At 42.7% G+C, this 21,916-nt stretch overlaps 2 protein-coding genes across 2 annotated transcripts in view; one reads left to right on the forward strand and one right to left on the reverse strand.

Moving 5' to 3' along the window:
* The window catches only part of CNOT10 (CCR4-NOT transcription complex subunit 10), a 32,063-nt gene extending 24,807 nt beyond the window's left edge, over positions 1 to 7,256 (forward strand). The window contains exons 14-19 of the mRNA XM_071561156.1: positions 1,857 to 1,970; positions 3,317 to 3,447; positions 4,201 to 4,236; positions 4,327 to 4,454; positions 5,709 to 5,784; positions 6,961 to 7,256. Of these exons, the coding sequence (XP_071417257.1) occupies positions 1,857 to 1,970; positions 3,317 to 3,447; positions 4,201 to 4,236; positions 4,327 to 4,454; positions 5,709 to 5,784; positions 6,961 to 7,115 (640 nt within the window). The 3' untranslated portion in view covers positions 7,116 to 7,256. The remainder of the gene's footprint in view (positions 1 to 1,856; positions 1,971 to 3,316; positions 3,448 to 4,200; positions 4,237 to 4,326; positions 4,455 to 5,708; positions 5,785 to 6,960) is intronic.
* Positions 7,257 to 15,055: 7,799 nt separating this feature from the next.
* TRIM71 (tripartite motif containing 71) overlaps positions 15,056 to 21,916 on the reverse strand; it is a 54,312-nt gene continuing 47,451 nt past the window's right edge. Inside the window, exons 3-4 of the mRNA XM_071560207.1 lie at positions 20,739 to 20,873; positions 15,056 to 18,083 (exon numbers count right to left, since the gene is read on the reverse strand). Of these exons, the coding sequence (XP_071416308.1) occupies positions 16,632 to 18,083; positions 20,739 to 20,873 (1,587 nt within the window). The 3' untranslated portion in view covers positions 15,056 to 16,631. The remainder of the gene's footprint in view (positions 18,084 to 20,738; positions 20,874 to 21,916) is intronic.

Raw genomic sequence — 21,916 nt, forward strand, 5'->3', positions numbered from 1 at the left:
ATGCAAAGGCAGTTTTATTTATGGCATGCAGAGGCTTGGTGATGCTGGAAGTCTGCCGTGCTCAAAGGCGACCTGTGGAGTTCTGTCAGGATCCTGACCGGGGTGAAAAACTAGTTTGTCTTTTCCCTTGTGGGGCAATTCTTATGCTCCGGTTGGCTGTCAGCTCTCCTGAGCATTTGATTCAGCCAACTCAACAATGGATCCAAGGGCACAAGAACTGCAGGGAAGAGAACCTGAGTATTTCCCTTTTTAGATGGCTCTTGATGAAAAGTCTCACCAGCTTAAACAGTGACAAGTCCTTAGAGCAGAGGAGTATGTTTCTGTTTTGCTGGACTTGCCTGTTGTGTGATTGGAACACATTTTGTGTTGGAATTTACACTCTCAGAAATAAAAATAGACTTTAAAAAAGTTGTGGAAAATAAAAGACACATTGATGTAAAGGGCAGTAGCAGCCACCAGTGCAGGCCCTGACTTGTGTCTAAGGGTATTTTCGCTGGTGATGCTCAGCAGCATCTCTGCTGATTTGCACTGTGCTTCCTTGCGGCAGAGACAAAAAGAGGGTAGTAGGAGCAGGCTGCTATTACAGAGATGTTGTTTCCCTGTTCCATCCCCCTCCCCAGTCACAACCTTTCAGAAATATTTTAGGTTTCGGACTTGAGCTGGGGAAGCTTTCCTCTCCCTCTCTCGAGCTTTTGTATGTGTTCAGATTTGATGTGACATCTGGGCACGATGGAGAGGAAGTGGGGGGTAGGGAGAAACACTGGAGAAGTTTCTTATCCTGCTTGTGCATAATTAAGGAGCATGCCTCCTGGGAAAGGGGAATAAAGGCACCCCAGGTCCTGCCACGAATTACATGACTTACTGCTGGACCAAAAGTGGGCTTGACAGTTGCCAGAAGGTTGGCACAATTATAGCCTGCCTACCAGCGGGGCAGGCGCAGGCTCTCCTCCCATCGCTCCCAACGGGAGACTCCCTCCACTCCGAGGATCCACTTGTTCTCCCTGGAGAACAGAGTCCTGCTCACAGCAGGGCATTGTGGGCAGAGGCTTGTGCCCTGAGGACAAGGCAGGCTGCACTGAATGATGTTTTACCAAGTGGAAAATATCCCCAAGTGCTGTGTTTGGGGAGGGGGGTTTATTACAAAGTGTGAAGCTTGGCCTAATGATGGCATCCTGACGTGGGGTTATTGTTTGAAGGTGGAAAATGTGAGTTCAGATTTCATTACAGGAACTGCCAGAGATTCTGTGGTTTTGGAAAGACAAGAAAGTCTGTGACAGCAACAAAATGCCATAGATCAGTCAGAATCTTGGCATTGGGTTACAGGTCTCAATTGAACACAAAACTGGAAACGCCAATTTCTCCAATGTTTATTGTCTCCCTCTGTGCAGACACTGTACAATAGAAGAGTGAAATATGTTGCAGTTTAAGTGATTGTTACTGTGTGTCTGTAGATTGTGCCTTATACAAATCTGCTACCCTTTCTGCAGCAGAAGGTGAAGGCAGTGCAAATGGGAGTCCACGGCAAAACAATAATAAGAGTCTGAGAAAGGGAAACTGTCCATGAGAAAAATGACAGAGTGAAGTCCATCTTTTTGTAATCTGTTATTTATTATCAAAACTGCAAAATCTTACTTAGCACACCATGGTAGTCTTTGGTTTATGCTGCAGAACAATTGAGCCCATAGATAATGAACACTAACTCTTTAAGTCATGATTGAAAATTTATGATTTATTTCTTCAGCACTTAAGAAGAAAAAAATGTAACAGCTGCATTTGGAATCACAGAATTCTTCATTTAGCATACTGGCTTTCTCCCCCTCCCTTTTTTCTTTTTTTTCCTGTGTGTTTCCCTCCAGGTGCTCAATCCTTGCGTGTAGTGCTTATGTGGCTCTGGCTTTAGGGGACAACCTTATGGCATTGAATCATGCAGATAAACTTCTTCAGCAACCAAAGCTGTCAGGGTCTCTCAAGTAAGTCTGATGGGGTAATTTCTTGTTTCTCAGCCCTGCTGTTCACTGGAGAGTTCTGAGTGTAAGCTTCAAATGTCTGTAGTTGCTTGCCAGTTCTGTATCTGATGCAAAGAAGTGCTTGGCCTGCTTCTGTTCTTGTTGAAGCCCTGACTAAATGTCTATTGACACACAGGGACATGAATCTCCTTCTTTGTGTATGAATTTCATATAATTCAGAATCTATTGCTGCTTTTGTTGCTGTTTCTCCATCTCTGGGTCCCAAGTCACAGCAGGGCCATCAGGTCTCTGTGGGGATTCACTGTGGGATTACACGTGCTTGTGTTGGCACAGCACGAGGGCGAGAGCTGTGCAGCTGGGGGTTGGCAACATCAGCACACAGCAGCGCTGCTGAAAGATCACTTAGGAAGCTACAGCCTCAGAGGGGAAGGTGTGCTCAGTCACTGCTGTATCCATCTCGTGTGTGCAGGACTGGCCCTGCATCTGCTACCATTGCTTATACAGGTTCCATTCGTCATTTTCTCCTGTTCAGCTCTCATTTGGCACTGTATTTTTGAAGGATCTTCGAAGCTCACCAGTTCTCATACAGCTGTACAAATTCAAAAAAGGCAGCTTTAGCCCCATCCTTCTGACCTTGTTTGTGCTTTTAATACCTATGTCATGCACAAGGTAAAACATAGTAGAGGTTTTTATGCTAGTAATATTTTTCAAAACTGGTAATGTGCTGGCAGAAGGCAAGCTAACTTGTGCTTATATTTATATGCTGGCAGCATACTCTAAAATGGTCTATGCCAATTACATTCTTTAGCTCCTATGCCTCAGACCACTGCAGGAGCTCATCTTTTTGCACAGTCACTGTATAAGCAAGATCTTTGAAGAGTTTGCAAGATAACACATAATTTTATGTTACCATTATGTACTGCAAGAAATGCTAAAGGACAGGTTTTTTGCAAAGACAGAGCCATATATCTTGGTCCCAGGAAAATAGGCTTTTTTATTGAATGTAAAGTCACTTAACACTTTAAATTATAGATATGTGTATTCTGGGGCAGATTTTTTTAAAATTCTCTGGGATAAAGTCATACCATGTACTTTCTTTGTGGAATGGCAATTCCTGTGCATGGATAAATTGTCATTACTCGGGTGCAGATTTTTTTTTCGGCTTTAGTGCCTAAAACAGTAAATGGTAGAACTGGGTATTATGACAATACCTTATGAGCAAATTAACTTCCATGCAGGTGTTTCCACTAATAGTTTGCATGTGCTCACTTTAAAAACTGCACTCAGTTTGTCTTACCTAACAAACTGTGAGGATTGCTGTGCTGATATGTAACCCTTTGCTGTTGTAGGTTTCTGGGGCATTTGTATGCAGCAGAAGCTCTCATCTCTCTAGACAGAATATCTGATGCCATCACTCACTTGAACCCTGAGAATGTCACTGATGTGTCCCTAGGGATCTCTTCAAATGAGCAGGATCAAGGTTAATGCACCCACACTTCATTACAGCTGGTTATGCTTTCAGCTGCCTTACTGCTGTAGCTTTCTAGACACAAATATGAATATGATTAAGATACTTTAAGACTGGGTTGTTTGGGGTGGGGGTTGTTTTTTTTGTTGTGCTGTTTTTAGTTTCCTGGCTTTAGTTCCTACTTTGAGTTTGGTGTGTCTTTTCCCTGTTAGTTGTTCCTATGAGATGGTTAATTCTGTAATGTAAAGAGAACTGTATATTGTAGCATTCTGGCTTGTTTGAAGGGAACTTCTGAAAGCTGCTTTTGTTAAATGTGCACTTATGGTTAAGTTTGGGCTTCATACTGTCTCTTTCATACTGTCTCTAAACCAGGCTTTGGAGTACCAGTGAAGTCTACTTTAGTGAGAGACAGAAGTGGGGAGTATTTAGTTAATCTGTATCTTAATCTTCTTGATGGGAGTGTGTATTCTGTGAGAGAAAAATACCCGAGAGCCCATCTGCATAGTGAAGGCCACAGCAGCTCTGATTTCAGTGCCATTCTGCAGTTTAAACTTCCCTGTACTCATCCACAAATCTGAAACTGAAACTTTGTAGATAGGAAGTCTTAAGTGATATGAACTCTTGAGCAAACTGGTATTTTACCTCTTTAATGTCAGACTGTGAAGAGAGAATCAAATTTGTATCTTTGTATCATTTTTGTAATAAGCTTTTAAAAAGCTCACAGAAAGTAATGCTTTTTGTGGTTTGGTTTTTTTTTCTTTGCAGGGTCTGACAAAGGAGAGAATGAGGCAATGGAATCTTGTAAGTACCAGCTACTGTATTCAGCAGAGTACAAGAACTTACTTGGCCAGTTTGGAGTAAGTGTAAGAAAAAGCATTTTTTTCATTGCAGCTGGCAAGCAGACCCCCCAGTGTTACCCCAGTTCGGTCACGTCTGCGCGAACAATGATGCTGTTTAACCTTGGCAGTGCTTACTGTTTGAGGAGTGAATATGACAAAGCTCGAAAGTGTCTTCATCAGGTATGAAAAACAAATCTCAAGTCAGTGTTAGAGACAAGTGTATTTCCTTCAAAGTGCCATTTAGATCACAGCAAATTCTGTTGATGTCATAGTCCAGGATTATTTGTGGACTTTGCTGAGGTGATCTTTCTGTTCTGTCCTCATGAACGAGTCTCTATTAGTTACATGAAATGAAGGACTCCAAATTTCTTACTTGTGTAGAAAGTTCAGCACCATTATAGGAAGCATTTTTTTTTTACTTTGGTCATATCAAAACAGTGGAAGATGATTAGGAAGCCTTTTCACTTTTTCCAAGTTCGCTTGTTTGGATTTTTTGTGGGTTTTTTTAATGCTCCGGTGGTAATTGTTGTATTTTAGAGGTTTTCTGCCTAATCAGTTAATAACTCTCCATCAGAGCAGCTTTTATCTTTAGGGCTGTGAGAAACAACTGCAGTTCTACTGGAAGTCTGTTCCTTGTCTGCCTCTTGTCCCATGAATTCTCAAGTACTGCTTTTGAAATGCTGTCTTCACTTGGCCTGTGTCATGTCAGTTGGCCTTTCTCATGGGTGGGACCCTTCTCTTTCAGTGATGATGTTTGTTGCTTTTTGCAGCCATTCCTGTCTGCCAGCAAGACTGTTGGGATGCACTGTTGAGCTGTAAACTGCAATAGCAGTCTTCCAAATTACATCACATTAGTTGTGTAGGTGAACAGATTTGAATTCTATGAGACTCTCAGCTACTTAAGGCATTGTCCAGCTCATTTTCCTCCTGAAGATTCTTATGGTGGGGCAGGTGTCTGTGCCTGGGCTCTGCAGCACCTGTGCAAAACCCAAAGGAGGGCCTAGCCAGCCGTGGGTGTAAAATAGAGGTCTTTGCATCAACAACAAACTCATTGACTTCATAGTATACAAATAGCTAATTGATGATTCTTGTAACCTGCATTCTGAACTTTGGAGCAGGGAAGGTTACCTTTTTCACCTGTCATCTCACCAAGAAACCACAGGAGGCTGGCCCAGGAATTACAGATCCATGGGAACATAAGCACAAGCAGATGGTTCTACTAATTAGTATGAAACAGTCTTGCCATGCAGATAATCTTCTGCTCTCTTCTTGCATGTTTAAACCTGATAGAGTGTATAAGTTTGAAAAAATCTGCTCTTAATCAATGAATTGTTACTTGGTTACCTAATATGGTGGTAGCAACTTGTCAAGAGGCACTGTCTTTGTGCTGGATCTTAAGCATTTTTTCTCCCCACCCTCTTCTGTTTCAATAAGGCTGCTTCGCTGATCCACCCCAAAGAGATCCCTCCAGAAGCCATCCTGCTGGCTGTATATCTTGAATTACAGAATGGTAAGTTTGGAAATGTTCTGTCAACCTACCTTTTGGATACAAAGGGAGGAGAGCAGTAGTCACCATTCCCACTCTGGAGAGTTGTGCCAGTATTTTGAATGGTACCCTTTAGGCCCTGCCTCCATTTTACACTTCTGTGGATCCACACCTTCATTTCCAATTTATTGCCATCTTGTTCTTACACACTCCAGACTTCTTAAACATTCATTTCCTGAACTGAAGTCTTCTATACTTTATGCAGAAGGCAGCACACTTGGATAGGCTTGATCAGGTTTGTACTACAAATAGGGTTTGAGAGGCTTTCTGTTAAAATACAAAGACAATCCATGTTTCCCAAAGAAGCCAGGTCAAAGCCTATGTAGAAAATATGGCAGTAAATGTTGTAATACTGAGAACTCTCTTCCAAAATGCTTCCTTTTGAAGATTCACTGTATTCATATGGGGGAAAAACTTAGGGGAAACTGGAAAGGTTGTGCATGAATTCTGCAGTGTGAGCAGACTGGTGCAGCTGCTGATTGAAGCTGTCATGGTTGCAGGCCTGTGTCCCTTGGGCTTAATATCCAAGTGGTGTGAAATGGTCTGCTCCTTTCAGTCCTCTTACATTGTGGGAAGGTAAAGGAACCAACTTTGCAATCAGAACTGAGACTTCTACAAAGTTTTTCTTACAGAGATGTTAATATTTTCTTCAAACTCGGCACCTTTTCTCCTACAATTTTACAGGTTTCATTTTAAACAGAGTAAGTTTTCTGTTTGTATTGGTGTCTATTTGATAGACCATATATACAGTTGAAAATAAGATTTCTTGTTTTAAAAACATGTTTTATATATACCCTTGACATTTGCATTACTGTCTGCAGTGTCACAGTGTGAGGGCATTTTGTGTGAGATCTAGGCTCACTATGCAGTGGGAGAGAGAAAAGGTGCCTTCAGGAATACAGAAGGTGCTCTGGCATCTTCCAGCTTTAAGGTAAAAGCTTGATGTCTTTAACTAAGAATAGGTGGAGCCAAGAGAGTGCTTACTTCAAGTTGACTGTTGTGTGTCAGCATTTCACTGAACAGGAAGACTGCTGGTGTATGTGGCCTGGGCTCAGGGCTCTTGCCAGCTTTGTTCCTAGAACAGCAATCTTTACATCATAAAATGGTGTTTCAGTTCTTTTAATCAGAAGTGTCTTGTAGGTAACACACAGCTGGCACTGCAGATCATCAAGAGGAACCAGCTGCTCCCCTCTGTGAAAACACTCTCAGATGTGCGGAAAAAGCCTGTTTTCCAGCCCGTCCACTCCATCCAGCCCATTCAGATGCCAGCGTTCACCACTGTTCAAAGGAAGTGAGGTTGTTCTTCAACCTGCTGCTGCTGTGCCCATGGGGGCTTGGGATTTTGTATATTTTTTTAATCTAGGACACCTGAATACCCCAATTGCTGCAGTGTGTTTGTTTATGTAAATTTTTAATAAAACACGTAAACAAACCCACTAGTTTGTAAAGGATATTTCATGAACAGAGAGAGTTTGGTATCTATTTTGAATGGGAGTGGCAGTTCACTTACCAAAAAGAGGTGGTTAACCAAGTGTATAATTTAGGTCTTTTTTTGAAGAGAAGTGACTGGAAGGAGAAAATCAGTTACCTGAACTAAAGGTTTGAAACGGCAGTTGAGTTGTGTTGGCTGCTGTGTTCTGACACACAAGCCTTTGCCCAACTTTGGTGAGGTGATGTAGCTCCAGTCCTCTACGCTGCAGCAGCTGGGAGCTGGGGCCCTGCTGTCAATGAAACTGCCCTTCAGCTGTGGGGGGGTGTCTGGGGTGGGACTGAGCTGATATGTGAGTGCCCCTTCAGCAGTGCTTCCCTGTCCCTGTGGAGCAACTCTGCCTGCTTCTCCTGTCTCTGCAGCAACAGGAGGGGAAAGAGCTAAAAGGCTTTGCCAAAATGACTGGTCAGGCAGGGCAGAACTTGCAAAGCAGTTGTCAGTGCTGGGCAACAGTAGTGCTTCAGCTGGATGGGGGCCTCAGTTGGCTTGTTTGTTTGTTTTTCCTCTCTCTGGTTATCTTTGCCCAAAAGAAAGGTATAATGGTGCAGGCACAGTGGAAGAGTGCGTGGTTGTAAGAAAAATGTTTTGTTTTCTGGTTTTGGGGCTTTTTTTAATGCAGTTTTCACTGTAAAGGAATACCCCTCTCTTTCAAAAAAAGATAATCTGCCTTAAACCAAGAGGATGTAAAATGGCAGCATAATGAAGGATGCTCTGGCTACTTAGTTCAAGCATAGGAAAAGCAATGAGCCATCCTTGGGCCCCCATCTTGGGGCTCAGGGCAGGCATAAGATAATTGGTGCCCAGCATGGAACAACCTAGCAGCTCTCCTGGAATTCCCACTATTTCAGCTTTTGCCCTGATAATCTCCATGAGAGAGTTGAGCTAACACCTTATCTTGCAGTGCCGCTGGCATTTTACTTTGGCTCCAGCCACCAGCAAGAAGATCACTTTTCCAAGTGACACCTTGGATACAAGTTCTGTGCTCAGTATGGAGCGTGAGGCAGTGCCAATGTGTGCAGGAGAAGGAGAGGAAGGCAGCAGGATAGCCCCGGGTCCATGCTCTTCAAGAAACAAGAAGCAGAACAGTAAGTGTATTGAACAATGTGCAAGTCATGGAATGAGCACAGGTGTGTCTCCAGCAGGAAGCTTGAGCCCTGCTACCAGCCCTCCTCTTAGATAATTGGCTTCCCTCTTTTTCAAGCCTTTCAGAATAAAGACCAAGTAGGTGCCTCTTTCAGTAACTTTTCTATTACTACCAAAGGTAGCAAGCACCCTGTCCTCAGGTAGGGCCAAGTGGTTTATAAACAGCAGGACCAGAGGGAAAAAAAAACCGCACAAAAAAAGAAACAAATGCAAACCAAATCAAACCAAACGAGGAAAAAAGAGGTAGATATCACTTTTCTGAAAGAAGAAAGGGACCTGATACATCCAAGTCAAAGTAGAGTGACTGATAAATAGAAAAAAGGTTAAAGATGCTCCCTGTGTGGTCCCAGGCCCTGAATAGCGAATATTCTTCCCTGCCCTTCCCCGCCCCGCCAGGAATGCGGGGCATTCATATGCAAAAGATGCTCCTGCCTCGTTCCAGCGGCGGCAGCTCCGCCCAGAGGCATCCAGTGCTCTCCCGGCCGGGGAAGGATGCTGTTGTTGTTCCCCAGTCAACTTGCATCTTATCGCCGCCCCATTCGCCCTATTCGCACCACGTGAGCCGCAGCCCTCAGCCCCAGGGCAGCTGTTGTCACCACACCACAGCAGCTCTGCACTCTTGTCCGCTGCTTTTGGCACTGCTACTCGAACAGAGAGGGGGAAAAAAACAGTGTCAAAATACAGGTAGAAAGAGAGAAGCTAAGGACTTGGCCTCTGCTCTGGCATTGCCCTAGTCACAGTCCACTTTCTTCTCTTCCCTCAGTTTCTTTTATGCTCTGATAACAAAGAAGTGAAACTGCAGGCTGTACTGGGGGAGAAGCAGGGAGGAGCAGGAGCAGCACAGGTTCAGCTGTGTGTTAAGTTAGTAAACTCAATAATGCTTATCATTTTAGTTTCGTGACAACCTTTAGATGAGCTCATGGCCCTGGTGCAAGAACCAGACAGCACTTGTTCAGCAGTGTCCAAAGCCATCTCCTGGTCTTCAACTGAGCCTCCAGGTTCCAGCTGTTTTCAGGGAGAGAGCACAGAGGAGCCAAGGGAACAGAGTTAACATGTGATGCTGGACAAACTCACCAAGGCAGCCTTCATCCCCTCCTTCACAGGGCCTTCTCTCTCGACCTTCCCACAACTTGATCTCTGACATGTTGCCAGCTGCTCCAGCAGGAAGGAGTCTAGTCAAGGATTTTGATGGATAGAGCACAGCATAGTGCCAAGGGTCCTACAGTTGTACCGGGCCTGAAAGCATCCATCTCAGCTTTGAAGAGCTAAAAAAAGTCAGCAGTTTCAGAGCCTGGAATCCACCTCCACTGCTACCCACCCTGGGAATTCAGGCTGTGGCCTTCATTCTCAAACCTTACTTGAAGACCATCTTTCCCCTGCTCACCATTTCTTTTTAAGCCTTTTCCAAAGTAGGAAAGAAAAAGAGCACCTTTTCCCCTTGCCCAACTCACATCAGCAGTCTGCCCTGCAAGGTGCCAGAGACACCCACTATTAAATATTCTGATAGCTTTGCTTTACATTGCCACTCAGAAGCCGCATTCCTGCACAGTTGGAAAGGTGAAGAAATGGAAGCCTAGAAATGAATTTAATGCTAAACCAGGAACTTTCTGGCAAAATACTGTGAAAAATGCATGGAGTTACAGGCAGTGAGTTTACTATCACGACTCTTTCCTCTAGTTATGATGGTGAGGATTTTTTCTAATAGAATAGACAAGTAAGAGTTTTTAACATTGCATCAACACTTTTTTTTTAAAACAACTTCAGTACTCCCCTTCGCTCCTTTCAAAGCAGATGCTTCTGGTTAAAGTTTTCAGCAGTCACTATCTGGAGATAGCCACGTTCAAATTCAGAGAGGGGCTTTTTCTTTTTTGCATCCTGACAAAAGAAGCTCTGAGTAACACAGAAACACACACACATGGACCTGCCATGAAAAAAACATCACATTTATTTGATTAAACAAAAATAAAATAAACTGCATAGGAACATTTTAAAGTCCAGAGAGACACTGACTTCGTTTTAAGGCTGCCAGTAGCTGATACATCGTCTCCTTGCTACATCCTTCAGCCTTCCCTATGGACCACAAAGATACATTCAGAAGCCTCCATTAACACAAGGGCTCTAACATTTTGCTCACTTATTCTACATAAAAGTTTGCACATAACCTGTCATGATTTCTTTTACTCAAGATCTGTCAACTAAAAATTATGTCACTTTTTGTCCAACTAGAAACATGATGCCCTATTTAGAGCACAGCAGTTCTTGTCACAGCCTGTCTCACTTTCAGTTAGATACAAAAGCTCTGAGCAGATCATTAATAGCACAGCACTGTCAGTCCTCCTGAGATATTTTATTATTATTAGTCATGGTTAATGACTAAAGTAGAAAAAAACAAACTACAAGATACGAGGACACTACAAAACCAAATCAAGTCCAGACACTCAACATTCAAGGACTGACGAAATCATCCTGGATCCTAATGCAAACCTGCACCAAACGCAATGCTTCTTACAAATCAGTAGTGAAAATTTTGTAAGATGGTGCCAATTAAATGAGGGGAGAAAAATGCATATTTGACATTGTTTTCATGTGGATGAGCTTTATTTTGCTCAAGGCTTCCAATTTCTATTTGAATTATATCACAGGCATGTGTTCAACTCCCTCAACTACTCCAACAAACTGAGCACAAACTAAGCAGTGCATGACAGGTAATGCACAATACAAATAAAAGTCACATACATAAGAAACCCCCACCAACTCAGGTGACTAAGCAAACCTTACAAACTAGTTAAAAACCTCTTAGTCATTTTAGAAGAAAAAAACCCCTAAAAAAAAACCAAACCCAGAAACAGACATCTCTTCCTCTGAAGGAAAACTACTGCATTGTCTGAAAAGTACTCTACAAACCTATAAAAGGATTTTTTTTTTAAACTAGTCTGGTAGTTCAAAAGGAAGTTACTTAACTACATCAGTACACAGACACTTAACATTCAGTCAGTACGGCTCTATGAAAAGAGCTTAACAAATTATCTACCTGAGTTTGTAAGTTGATACAATCATTAATAGAAGGTCTAAGACCATGCAGGTACACAAAGCATTTTTAGAACCATTATTGGTTGAACAATGATGGAAAAAGATGCCAGTCTGGCTTGATAACCCGTAAGATCACTTAGAGACATCAATGTACATTTTCCACCACAACATTTACCAAACTAAACACAGTCTATTTTTATTAGGGGTCTCCTATACCCACTTCTGCCACCCTTGAATATGAACTGGTGAGGAAAAAAGACTTTTTTTTTCCCCCCTGCCCTCCATAGAGTAGTCTGAAAATGTGCTTCTGCAACTTTACTCCAGAGGTAAAACACAGGGTATGTTGCACATCCCTAATAAAGTTGCATAAACGCCCAAGACAGCGGTTTTAAACTGCCTCTCGTGAGTATGTTTGAACCTAAACTGCCCTCCAGGAATAGGAACTTGGTTGCTTTGTCATGGTGGAAAAATCCCATTGAGTCAAGAACGCTACTAATACAATCACCAAGTCAATTAAAAAAAATAAATCAGGATCTTATTCCCTTCAAGCATTTGGTATAGCATTGTGTTTACAGCAATCGTAACACCATTCTTTCCAAACAGGATACACTGGTAGGCATGCCTAAGTTTTTCTCTTGTAGAGAGAAGACCTAAAGGTCTTACGGACATAGGACACTGCAAATGAACATGAATTTTGTCACGCCAGCTAGTAGTGTCATAATACTGAACAAAAGTTTACACTCCCTTACCCCGTAGTGTAACCAGAACAAACTCGGACATGTTTCAGGTCTCAGTCCAGTTTGCCTAAACATTTGCTTTCACTTACAGATTCTCTAGTAAGGACAGTTTAATATCTCCATAGGCAGGCAGCAAAAACAACAGCAAACAAAAGCAAGCAGTCTCCACACGGTACACACTTAGTATCTCTGTTGCAATTACAATGCTTTTCCAACAAGCAGGATGAATCCTTCCCCCAGGCAGATTATCAACTATTTCTCTAACCTGTCTGATGCTAAATTGAGGTAGATGATTTACTTCTGCAGAGTGAGGTAGAACTTCGAACAAAAGATAGTGGCATCTCTAGTTGTGCATTTTGTACCACAGCAAACTGGGTTTCAAACTCCCAAGGACTCAAAGACCAAAGGTACAATATTTGTCTAACTCAAGTACCAGTGTTCCTTTTTTATACAGTTCCAAACTGTTTGTCTAAATATCTCTACTTTTAAATACCCTATTAGCTTTTGGCACCACTTGGCTTACACTCCTTTAAAAATAAACAAAACTTTGGCACAAATTTTTTTTTTTAAACCTAGAACTGAACAAAGAAATCTTATGATTCAAGTTATGGCAAGATGAGCCTATACACCTGCTCTCTTCAAAAATTAATTTTGGTTTAACTGTAACATAAAAGACTGGGCCCACTTTCATGCAATCCCATGGGAATGCCACATTCAGGTGCCTCATTCTTTCTCCCAGATTGATTATGTCTGGCCCCAACATGCATTAGCTTCCAGATGGTGTCTTCCTTCCCTCGCTTTCTTTGAAAGTTTAAGGTTTATGGGCTTCCTTAAATAAGTTATACTTAAAAGGTACTAAATAAAAAGGAGTGAGTTATCTGAAGGACCTGCATTATCAAGGACTGAATTGGCTTCAGTTGGCTACTGAAGCTCCTCAAGTAATTCTGAGAAAGGACAAGATCACTCATAGGCTGAGCACCCAAACCAGCCATCCTGACTGCTGACAATGTTTTGTCAAACAAAAGGTTTAGAGAGCCACTGGTTTAACCTGGCATAGTAAAAATCCTTTGGGAGTTCTAGTGGACAGCTCTGTCACCCACCTTTGCTGTTCCCCAGTGGAGAAGCACACGCTCACTTCACCTTTCTCCAGGCTACTTCCCCTAGTTCAGAAGGTTACTCTGAATGCTTGTTTGGTTTGCGAGCCAGCTTCCAAGCCTTGCTTTTCCTCTCTGCATGTATGTACATTATGATACTTGGGCATCAACCTGAGAACATGCATGGAAAACCAGAGCAAGATTTGAATCTCATTTAAATCTACTACTTTTTAAAAGCCCCTATGGGGCATCTGATGTTGGCATTGTATATTAGCACTACTTCTTTCCATTGCATATAAACCACTCCATTTTATAAGCTACACTACCACTTTTCAATGAGATCAAGTGTGCTTAGCACTATCTCTGACAAAGATAAGGAATTCTTTTTGGGTAGCTAAATAGTAGTGTTTTTAAAACAAGAAAGCTCCCCAACACACGAGGTCAAACACTTGAGGTTCAGTTTGCAAGCAAATCCCACTGAGTTAAATAAACAGCAAGTTATAAAGAGTTCAAGTCATTCCTCTTCCTGACTGAGCTGGGCTGGGGCTTGTGCAATGGCTCCATACAAAACAGCAAAGGGCACCTTCAGTGTCTGCCACCTTCTGCACTGTGCAGGCTGGAGAGGGGCAAAGGGTTCCTCCAGTTCAACACCATCCTGACTGCATACCTTTTTTTTTTTTTTAATGACTGGAAGAACAACTCCCTTCTAGCCCCAGAAAAGGGTGAACCTGACAAGCATTAAAGCAGAAGAGCATATGTAGGACACTTCAACACTGTCAGTCACTGTGGTCAAAGTATTAAGAGACCTGGCATTTCCATTAACATAACAGGATGAATGTGAGGACACTGCAAACTAAACATTTAAAGCTTTCTAAACCAGTATTCTTTGGTATCTAGATCTTGCAGGCTATTAGTTTTCATAGCCCACCTTGCTAAATTCTTGGGCTGAAAAATGCAAGACAAACATGGACATCTGTCACAACTGTAAGCCACCCACAAGAAGGGAGGCATGTTCACAAGCAGAACTTGCTGAAGTTGAAGGTAAACTAGCTTTCTCTCATACACATATTTTGAGGGGCCACACAAATTTAATGACAGGCATCTGCATAAAAGATTATCCTTTAAAGACTGTTTTTAAACCATGCCATCTTAAGATTAAGCCTAACTGAAACACACTGCTTTGAAGAGTTTGCTTCCCTGAGGCTTTGGCTGAAAGGCAGCACAGTTGTTTTATCCCATTTAATTTAGGTGTTTTTCCGCACCCTTCTCTTGAAAGAGGTTTTGCCACCTCAGTAATCTTTCTTGTGTCTTTCTGGTCCTTTAGTTTAAACCTCCTCTAAAGTGGCAGCTATCTCTGCCTGCACACATCATCAGTATTTCTACAAAACCCAGAAAGTTATCATTCCTTGGAGGGGAAAAGCAGCAAGAAGCAAAGTGCACCTTGTGATCTCTCACAAACTTGTAAAGAGCCTTTCAGTCTCAGGTCACTTTTGTGCATGGTGGCTGGCAGAGAGATGAACCCTTTCCTTGGAGGATGGTTAAGGCTCTTCAGACTTTTTGACAATGAACCATGTTTATGTTTCAGAGATCTCTTTCAAACAGTAAGGTAAATCCCACGGCATTTCCAAGCCTTAGAGTACTGCAAGAGTTTTTCCACTGCAGAGAGAAAGAGGGAGTCCACAGTTCCCTACTTTAACTATCCTTGTTTGCCAACACCAGGGGGTGAAGCTACAGGTCTGTAGAGATCATATCTGCATTAACAGCTAAACTGGAATGCAAGAAATTGGAGAATAAACCCAAATGCTTCCAGGGACTCAAAGCCACATTTTGTTCTAAGAGATCTCCAAAGTTTCTGCTTCTCAGAAAACCTGTTTTTATATCCCCAAAAGGGCAAACTTCCCCCTGCCTCCAAGCTTTTAAAGATCATATACAAGTATTTTACACGGAATTCTTTGGTACTGCCCTGGGAAAAAAGCAGCAAAGTTTCACCTTGGTGCAGTTTGCCTTACACTGGTACTGGTAACTCTTCACTCGGATCTGTAGCAAGAGATCCTGTAGCAGGGAGCTACAGGCCCACCCTAAAAGCTACAGTAGACATTCCCAAATTCTTCAGTCCAGCTCTCTTGGGAAGCCAGAAGATGAAAAGTGATAGAGTTATTGCAATCCTCTTTAAACAACAACAGCAACAACAAAAAACCCCCACCAACCTGTTGACTTCTCTAAAACACACCCTGAATCTCCAAAGCTGTGCTTATTTCTTACTTTTGGAAAAAGGTACCACTTCTGTTCTAACAAATTCAAACGTGATTCCCTTAAAGTCTCTCTATGGGGAGGGGCAAAAAAGGCTAGTCATTTCACAAGAAAGTAAATCAAAAGGGTTTGATTTTCCCTGTTTCAATGCTCCTTGTAACCTCTTCTGTCATCCAGAGTAGGTGCACTGATACGAACAAACAATAACTTTTTAAAAACTAATTTAGCTTTCAGGTAAAAAGGGGTCAAAAGAAATACTCAATGACAGGACACACTAAAGGAAGCCTTGCTTTTCATCTAAATTTGTAATAACAGCAGTAAGCCACTAAAATCAACAATTTGGTTTAAACTTAAAGAATTTTTGTGCATTTTCATCAGCTTCACTTTGTGCTGTTAGATTACCATCTTTCAGAAAAAAATATACAGGATTGCCAAAAAGATGCAAACTTGCTCTTCCTGGCGAGTGAATCCCACTCACTTTCACAAAACGTTCAGAGTCATCTGGGAACAAGATGCTGTGCTTACCAGTAAATCAAACACACTGAGGTATAAAAAGGAGAACAGGAAAAAGTTCTCTGCTGCAGCAGCAATTAAAAAAAAAAACAACAAATCCCACAAAACAAAAATCCCTCCCTCCCATATCCCCACCCACAGAACTGCAGTATGGTCAAGAACACAAAATTCTCTACAAACACCTACTACCATTTTCTCCATTTAAAAAATTACATAGCGCCTTTTTTGGCTTAGTCTAACAGAACTTGCCACACAAACCACCTAATGTGCACAGCAACACTTGTTTGTGCATGAAACCCCAACTGGGGGAGGGAAAGAGGTATAACGTTCTGAACTGAGTGTGTGGGGATGGGGAGGGGGTGAGAAACTGGGGAGGGAAGGGAGAACAATGAGGTAGATAGAATTCAATTTTACAGGCTCACACCCTGCAGAAAAGGTAAGTACATTCATCTGTAAAAAAATTAAAGATGAGGTAGGTTTGAATTAACGTTGTATTTTTTCATTTTCTCTTAGAAGAATTTCCCTGAGACAGTTTCTTCCTAATTCAAACACAGATTAGAAGACGAGAATTCGATTGTTTCCAAAGTCGACCACAACAATCATGCCATCAGGGGTGACAGCTATACCTGAAGGACGGTCCATCTGACCAAAGCCGCTTCCCTGAGTGCCAAACTTGCATAAAAAGCTACCATTTGACTCAAATATCTGCACCCGGTGGTTCCTGGAGTCAGCCACGATGATGCGCCCCTCCTGATCCACAGCCACTCCCTGCGGGCGGAGGAACTGGCCGTTCCCGGTGCCCTCCGAGCCCAGAAAGCGCGCGGACTGGCAGTCTGGATGGATGACCAGAAGGCGATGGTTGTTGAAGTCCGTCACTACCAAGTGACCCTCGTGATTGAAAGTCACACCTCTGGGGGAATCAAAGTGCTTCCAGAGCGCCCCTTCGAAGCCATACTTGTTAAGGAACACACCATCGGGCCCGAACAGCTGAACGCGATGGTTCCTCGTGTCAGAGACCAGAATCTTGCCCTCTGAGTTGACGGCCACATCCCATGGGTAATTGAATTGCCCGTTCTTTGTTCCTTTCTCCCCAAACTTCAGGATGAACTGCCCCTCAAATGTGAAGATCTGGATGCGATGATTGTCCTTGTCAGCCACAACAATCCTCCGTGAAATGTCACAGGCCACGCCGGCGGGGCGATCAAACTGGCCTGGCCGCGAGCCCAGCGTGCCGAACTTGTGATGGAAGGTCCCGCACGGCTTGAACACCTGGATGCGGTTATTGCTGCGGTCGGCAACAATGATGTAGCCTTCTTTGTCAACGCTAACCCCCCAGGGGCGGCAGAGCTTGCCATCGCTGTCCCCCTCGCTGCCGAAGGAGAGCCCCGGCAGCCCAATGCCTATGTAGCTGCGCCCAGATTTCACCACCACTTTGAAGGGGCTGTTCTCAATGTGTTGGTTGCACATCATCACAGACACCAGGTGCTCTCCCTCGAGCTGTGGACGGTAGCTGACCAGGTAGGTCCCATTTTGCTGATCACTGACATCTGCCCCGAAAAGGTTTCCGTCTGGGCCCATCACCACTGCAGAGATCATGTCCCCTCCCGAAAGGCGCGGCTCACCGTCGTGGTCGTAGCCGATCACGGTGAAAGAGGCCACTTTGCCCTGCAGCGCACGCTTGAGACCTTCCCCAGTGGCTTTGGTCAGAGGAGCAAACGCCCCACTGCTGACAAAGCCCATTGATTTAATGGCCATATACAATGCCTGGTCAGGGGGAGTGAACATGATCCTGTCATCTTCCTGCGGCTGGAGAAGGCCCCTCACACTCTTCAACTCCTGCACCTGCGCCAGCATGCGGTCCCGAGCCAGAAGAATATCCATGGTACGACCCTCCTCCAGGACCTGCTGAACAGCACTAATGGTGTTATCCAGCTTGTTTAGGTTCTGACGTAACTTTTCAACTTGCAAGTAGAGTGACTTAGCCTTGACTTGACGAATCTTTTCCACCTTGCAGGGGACAGGGGGGAGAGAAAAGCATGCTTACATCAGGAAAGACAGCCCACATTTTCGTGTCACCATTCTACGTAAAAAACAGCTGAGCTGTTTTTACAGTACATTGACACACAGCTGCAAAATAAACCTCTAAAACCCACAATGTAAATAAGTAGAAACGAGGAAAAGTAAATTATTTATACAAATTCAGAACTATTAGTATTTTCTACCCTCCAGCCATTCTTACCCTGTGGATCTGCTGCATCAGAGTGCCATTTGAAAGGAGAGTCACTTGCTTACAAATAACTATTTGCTTCCTCAAATGCTATTCTGTTTTATAGTTGCAAGGTACTTGACAGATCCTCCAAAGGCTGTCTCATTTAGCCCCCAGGGAGAACAGAGGTTACTGCAGGCTCTCAAGAAGAAACAGGCTGAGGCTTCACTAATCAAAACTGAGACCAGCTTCAGCAGGTGGGCTGTTATCACACGGAGCTGAAGCTGGGAGTCAGCATCAGCTAATGCAGATGGGCTCCTGTGACTTCTCAGTCTGCCAGAAATGTTGTCATGTGACTAGTAATATCAGACATTATCTCTCGTGACTTTTAGGGTTCAATTATTTTAATATTTTCTTGTAAATACTGGCACTCACACTGAGCTCATGCTTTGCAACAGGATGCTTTGTAAATGTCACTTCAAATGATGCAGAAGGTTGCTGCCAGTGCCTGCTTGGGGGACAGAGGTTCACGCAAAACTCTTTGGTTTGTAACTCATTTATATAAGCCTGTGTTCATCTTTACTTGTGAAAACCACTTTGGACCATCTGGCAAAGACACCTGCTTTGTGAAACTAATGAAACATATTTGTTATATTGTTGCAAAAATACATTTCCTAATTGGATGCAGAACAATACCTGCAATATGCTTTAATGAAGGAAGACTCAAGGAGTCTGAAGACTCCTTGGCTATATGCTGTCTAGTTAACATATGTATAAGCATAGTATTTCGTTTAAAATGAGGCACCAAACTATTAAAAAAAATTAAAGAAAAAATTAGGGGGAAAAAAAATGAAGAAAAAAAGATGCTTCCTCCAAAAGATTTAAGACAGATTACTAATCTTAGGTATCAGCTTAATCCTTAGACTCAGCTTTGATGTCTGAAATTGTTCATTAACCCACTGAATACAATGGCTTGATACACTCAGCTTGTTTTGCTAGCATCATTTACCACCACCACTAAGTTTCCTTCCTAAAATAATGTCTTACAACCTGAAGAGAACTTGCTGTCAGTGCAGACATTCCAATAAAGTGCATTTATACAACCTCTCCTCTTGTGATAAGAATATTTTAGGGGCAGTTCTTACTCCTGCACTAGAACAGCTCAAAAGAGAACGCTGCCAAGCTTCTTGGGGAAGGTTAACAGTGGAAAGTGAACTCATCTCCCAAAACCTTGGAAAAAGCAGCATTAGAAGTACAGTAACTATATAAAGTGTATTTTTAATCTTGTCACTGACACTTATAAAAGAACAAAACTCTTGTAGGGAATTAGTCTCACTGCAGCAAGAGCAGTTCCATAGAACAAACTCTTACCAGAGCGCTCATTTTGCTGGCAACAGATATTACACCAGAAAATTACTGTTTCAATTCATGTTGATGGAGAATAGGGGAGAAATGCTTTAGGCAAGGTGCCACTGCACCTGGGCAGCAGGTGTCTCGTCAAGCACATGTACAAGCCATCCTCCCTGGCTCTGCTAGTACAGGCTGCAGCCATACAGCACCTGGTTTCCAGCCACACTACCTGGTGTGATTGCTCTTTATAGGAGCATTCTCAGTTAACTCAAACCTTTCCCATCTTGACCACACATTTTTTGCTCCCCTTTAACACTCCTAGCAGTTATGTGGTCCCAGGACAAGTCAGCTTGACTCACTTATCTGAAAGTCCTGCTAAACACGAGCAGAGAAGAGCTGTGACCACCAAGTTACCTTTCGGTAATTAGGAACTTGGCTGTTACTTGCTTTCCTCCTTTCAAAACACCACAACATGCACTGTGGATGAAGAGGCCATGAGTTTGGGATTGTGCAGATACTCTTGCTGGGAAAAATTCATTTTTTATACTAGTTTAAAAAAATCATCAGAGGCAGGACACTACCTTGATTAAATGTTTCTAGGTATGGAAACAAGGAAAGTTAGTCTCATAGAATTTCTACTAGTCTTTCTTTAAAAAAAGGACAGCATACACAGCTTCACTCCTGTGCCTTACAAGAAGTGGATTGGAAAACCCATAAACTATATACCTAATTCTACAGCAACATAATAAAGATGTTTTGAAGACATTCTTTACACATGGTGTGTAGAGGGGATCTCCTCCCAGGCATCTGCTGAGCCAGCAGGGGGAGTGCCCAGCTCCTTTGTGGGGCTGTACTGCTCTGAGGATACAGCAGCCCCTACCAAAGCCCTACCAGTTTCCCAAAATGAGAGAAACTTTCAGCACAAAACCAACCACGGCCAGAATCCAGAACCCTGCTACCCACAGAAAAAATAATTCATGGTAAATAGTGTTTCAAGTTCAGTTTTCCTTGTATACCAGAATCTGACTGTGTACAAATTTAAGTATTTTTTTCAGTGTGAAAAGGCACTTGTCAGCAGTACAAACCACAAGTGTAAGGGTGCATACCTTCCAGAGCAGCTCACACTCCCGCTCTTCCAAGGCCTTCTTGTGTCTAGTAGTCACAACTTTGACTTCAGACTGTACCACCTTCGCTTTCATCTCAACCTGCTCTGCCACCGCCTGGGCCTGTTCAATGCTCAGCTGTGGAGAAAAGAGACAAACACACTTAAGGGTCAATAAAACCAATTAAAAATGTATCGAAGGACTGCTGCTTACATTTCACTACACCTTCGGGTAAAGGCATAAAGTTACAACTCTTAGTTTCTTACCAGGCCTTCACCTGTTGGAGCCTAAAAAACAAACATGTTTCTTTACATACATCTATTACATGGAGTTTACACCTTCATTGTACCTACCATGCACCAACACCACAGGACCGAATTCTTTGTGCAATTCCACCAAGTAGCCATTATGGCAAACATGAGAGTTGCACAGAAATTCATACTTATGTTTTTCTACATATAGAGAACCAGGTTTGCCCACTCCCTCACAATGGTTCAGACCCTTGTTGTGCGATGGGTCTGCTTCTAGTCAGAAATGACACTGTAGGGAACAGACTGTGTTGCCTGTGCATCTGAACTGCACAGAAATAGTCCTAACAGAATGTGAAGTCAATTTTAAAAGAAAAAACAAAGATCAGATTGTTATAATTAAAAAGCATTCATATAGTTAGTTACAACTCAGAGATCAAAATCTTTCTAGTATAACCTTGCAACACTGTTATTTTAAAAACATTCTGTAGTAGTATTTTTCAAATAAGCAGAATGTACCTGAAAGGAACGTGTCTCTTTCCCTCAGAAATTAAGACTTGTTTTCTTGAAAAATCCTTCCCAAACTATTCCCAGTTTCATGAAATAGTACAGAAAAGGGCATAAAAATCAAACGAAGAGTTCACTGCAGTTTTAACTGGGAACGTCCTCAAACTCATGAACAGCCTATATATCCCAGTCCCACTGCTGGGAGACATGAACATGCCGCCTTCTCAGTTTCTGGCAGGCAAATTTGACTCAACACTTCAACAGAAAATGAAAATCTCATTACAGCATTTAGGAAATGAAGTCACAACTGGCCACAGATTAAGGCTTCATAAAAGCCAGTAAACCTCAGACACATCTCGAAGAGTCCACATGTAAGAATACTGTGCCTCTATCACCCCTACTTTGACATTCAAACACAGAACCCAC

The sequence above is a fragment of the Pithys albifrons genome, chromosome 7 (assembly GCF_047495875.1).
Source record: "Pithys albifrons albifrons isolate INPA30051 chromosome 7, PitAlb_v1, whole genome shotgun sequence".
Classification (NCBI taxonomy): domain Eukaryota; kingdom Metazoa; phylum Chordata; class Aves; order Passeriformes; family Thamnophilidae; genus Pithys; species Pithys albifrons.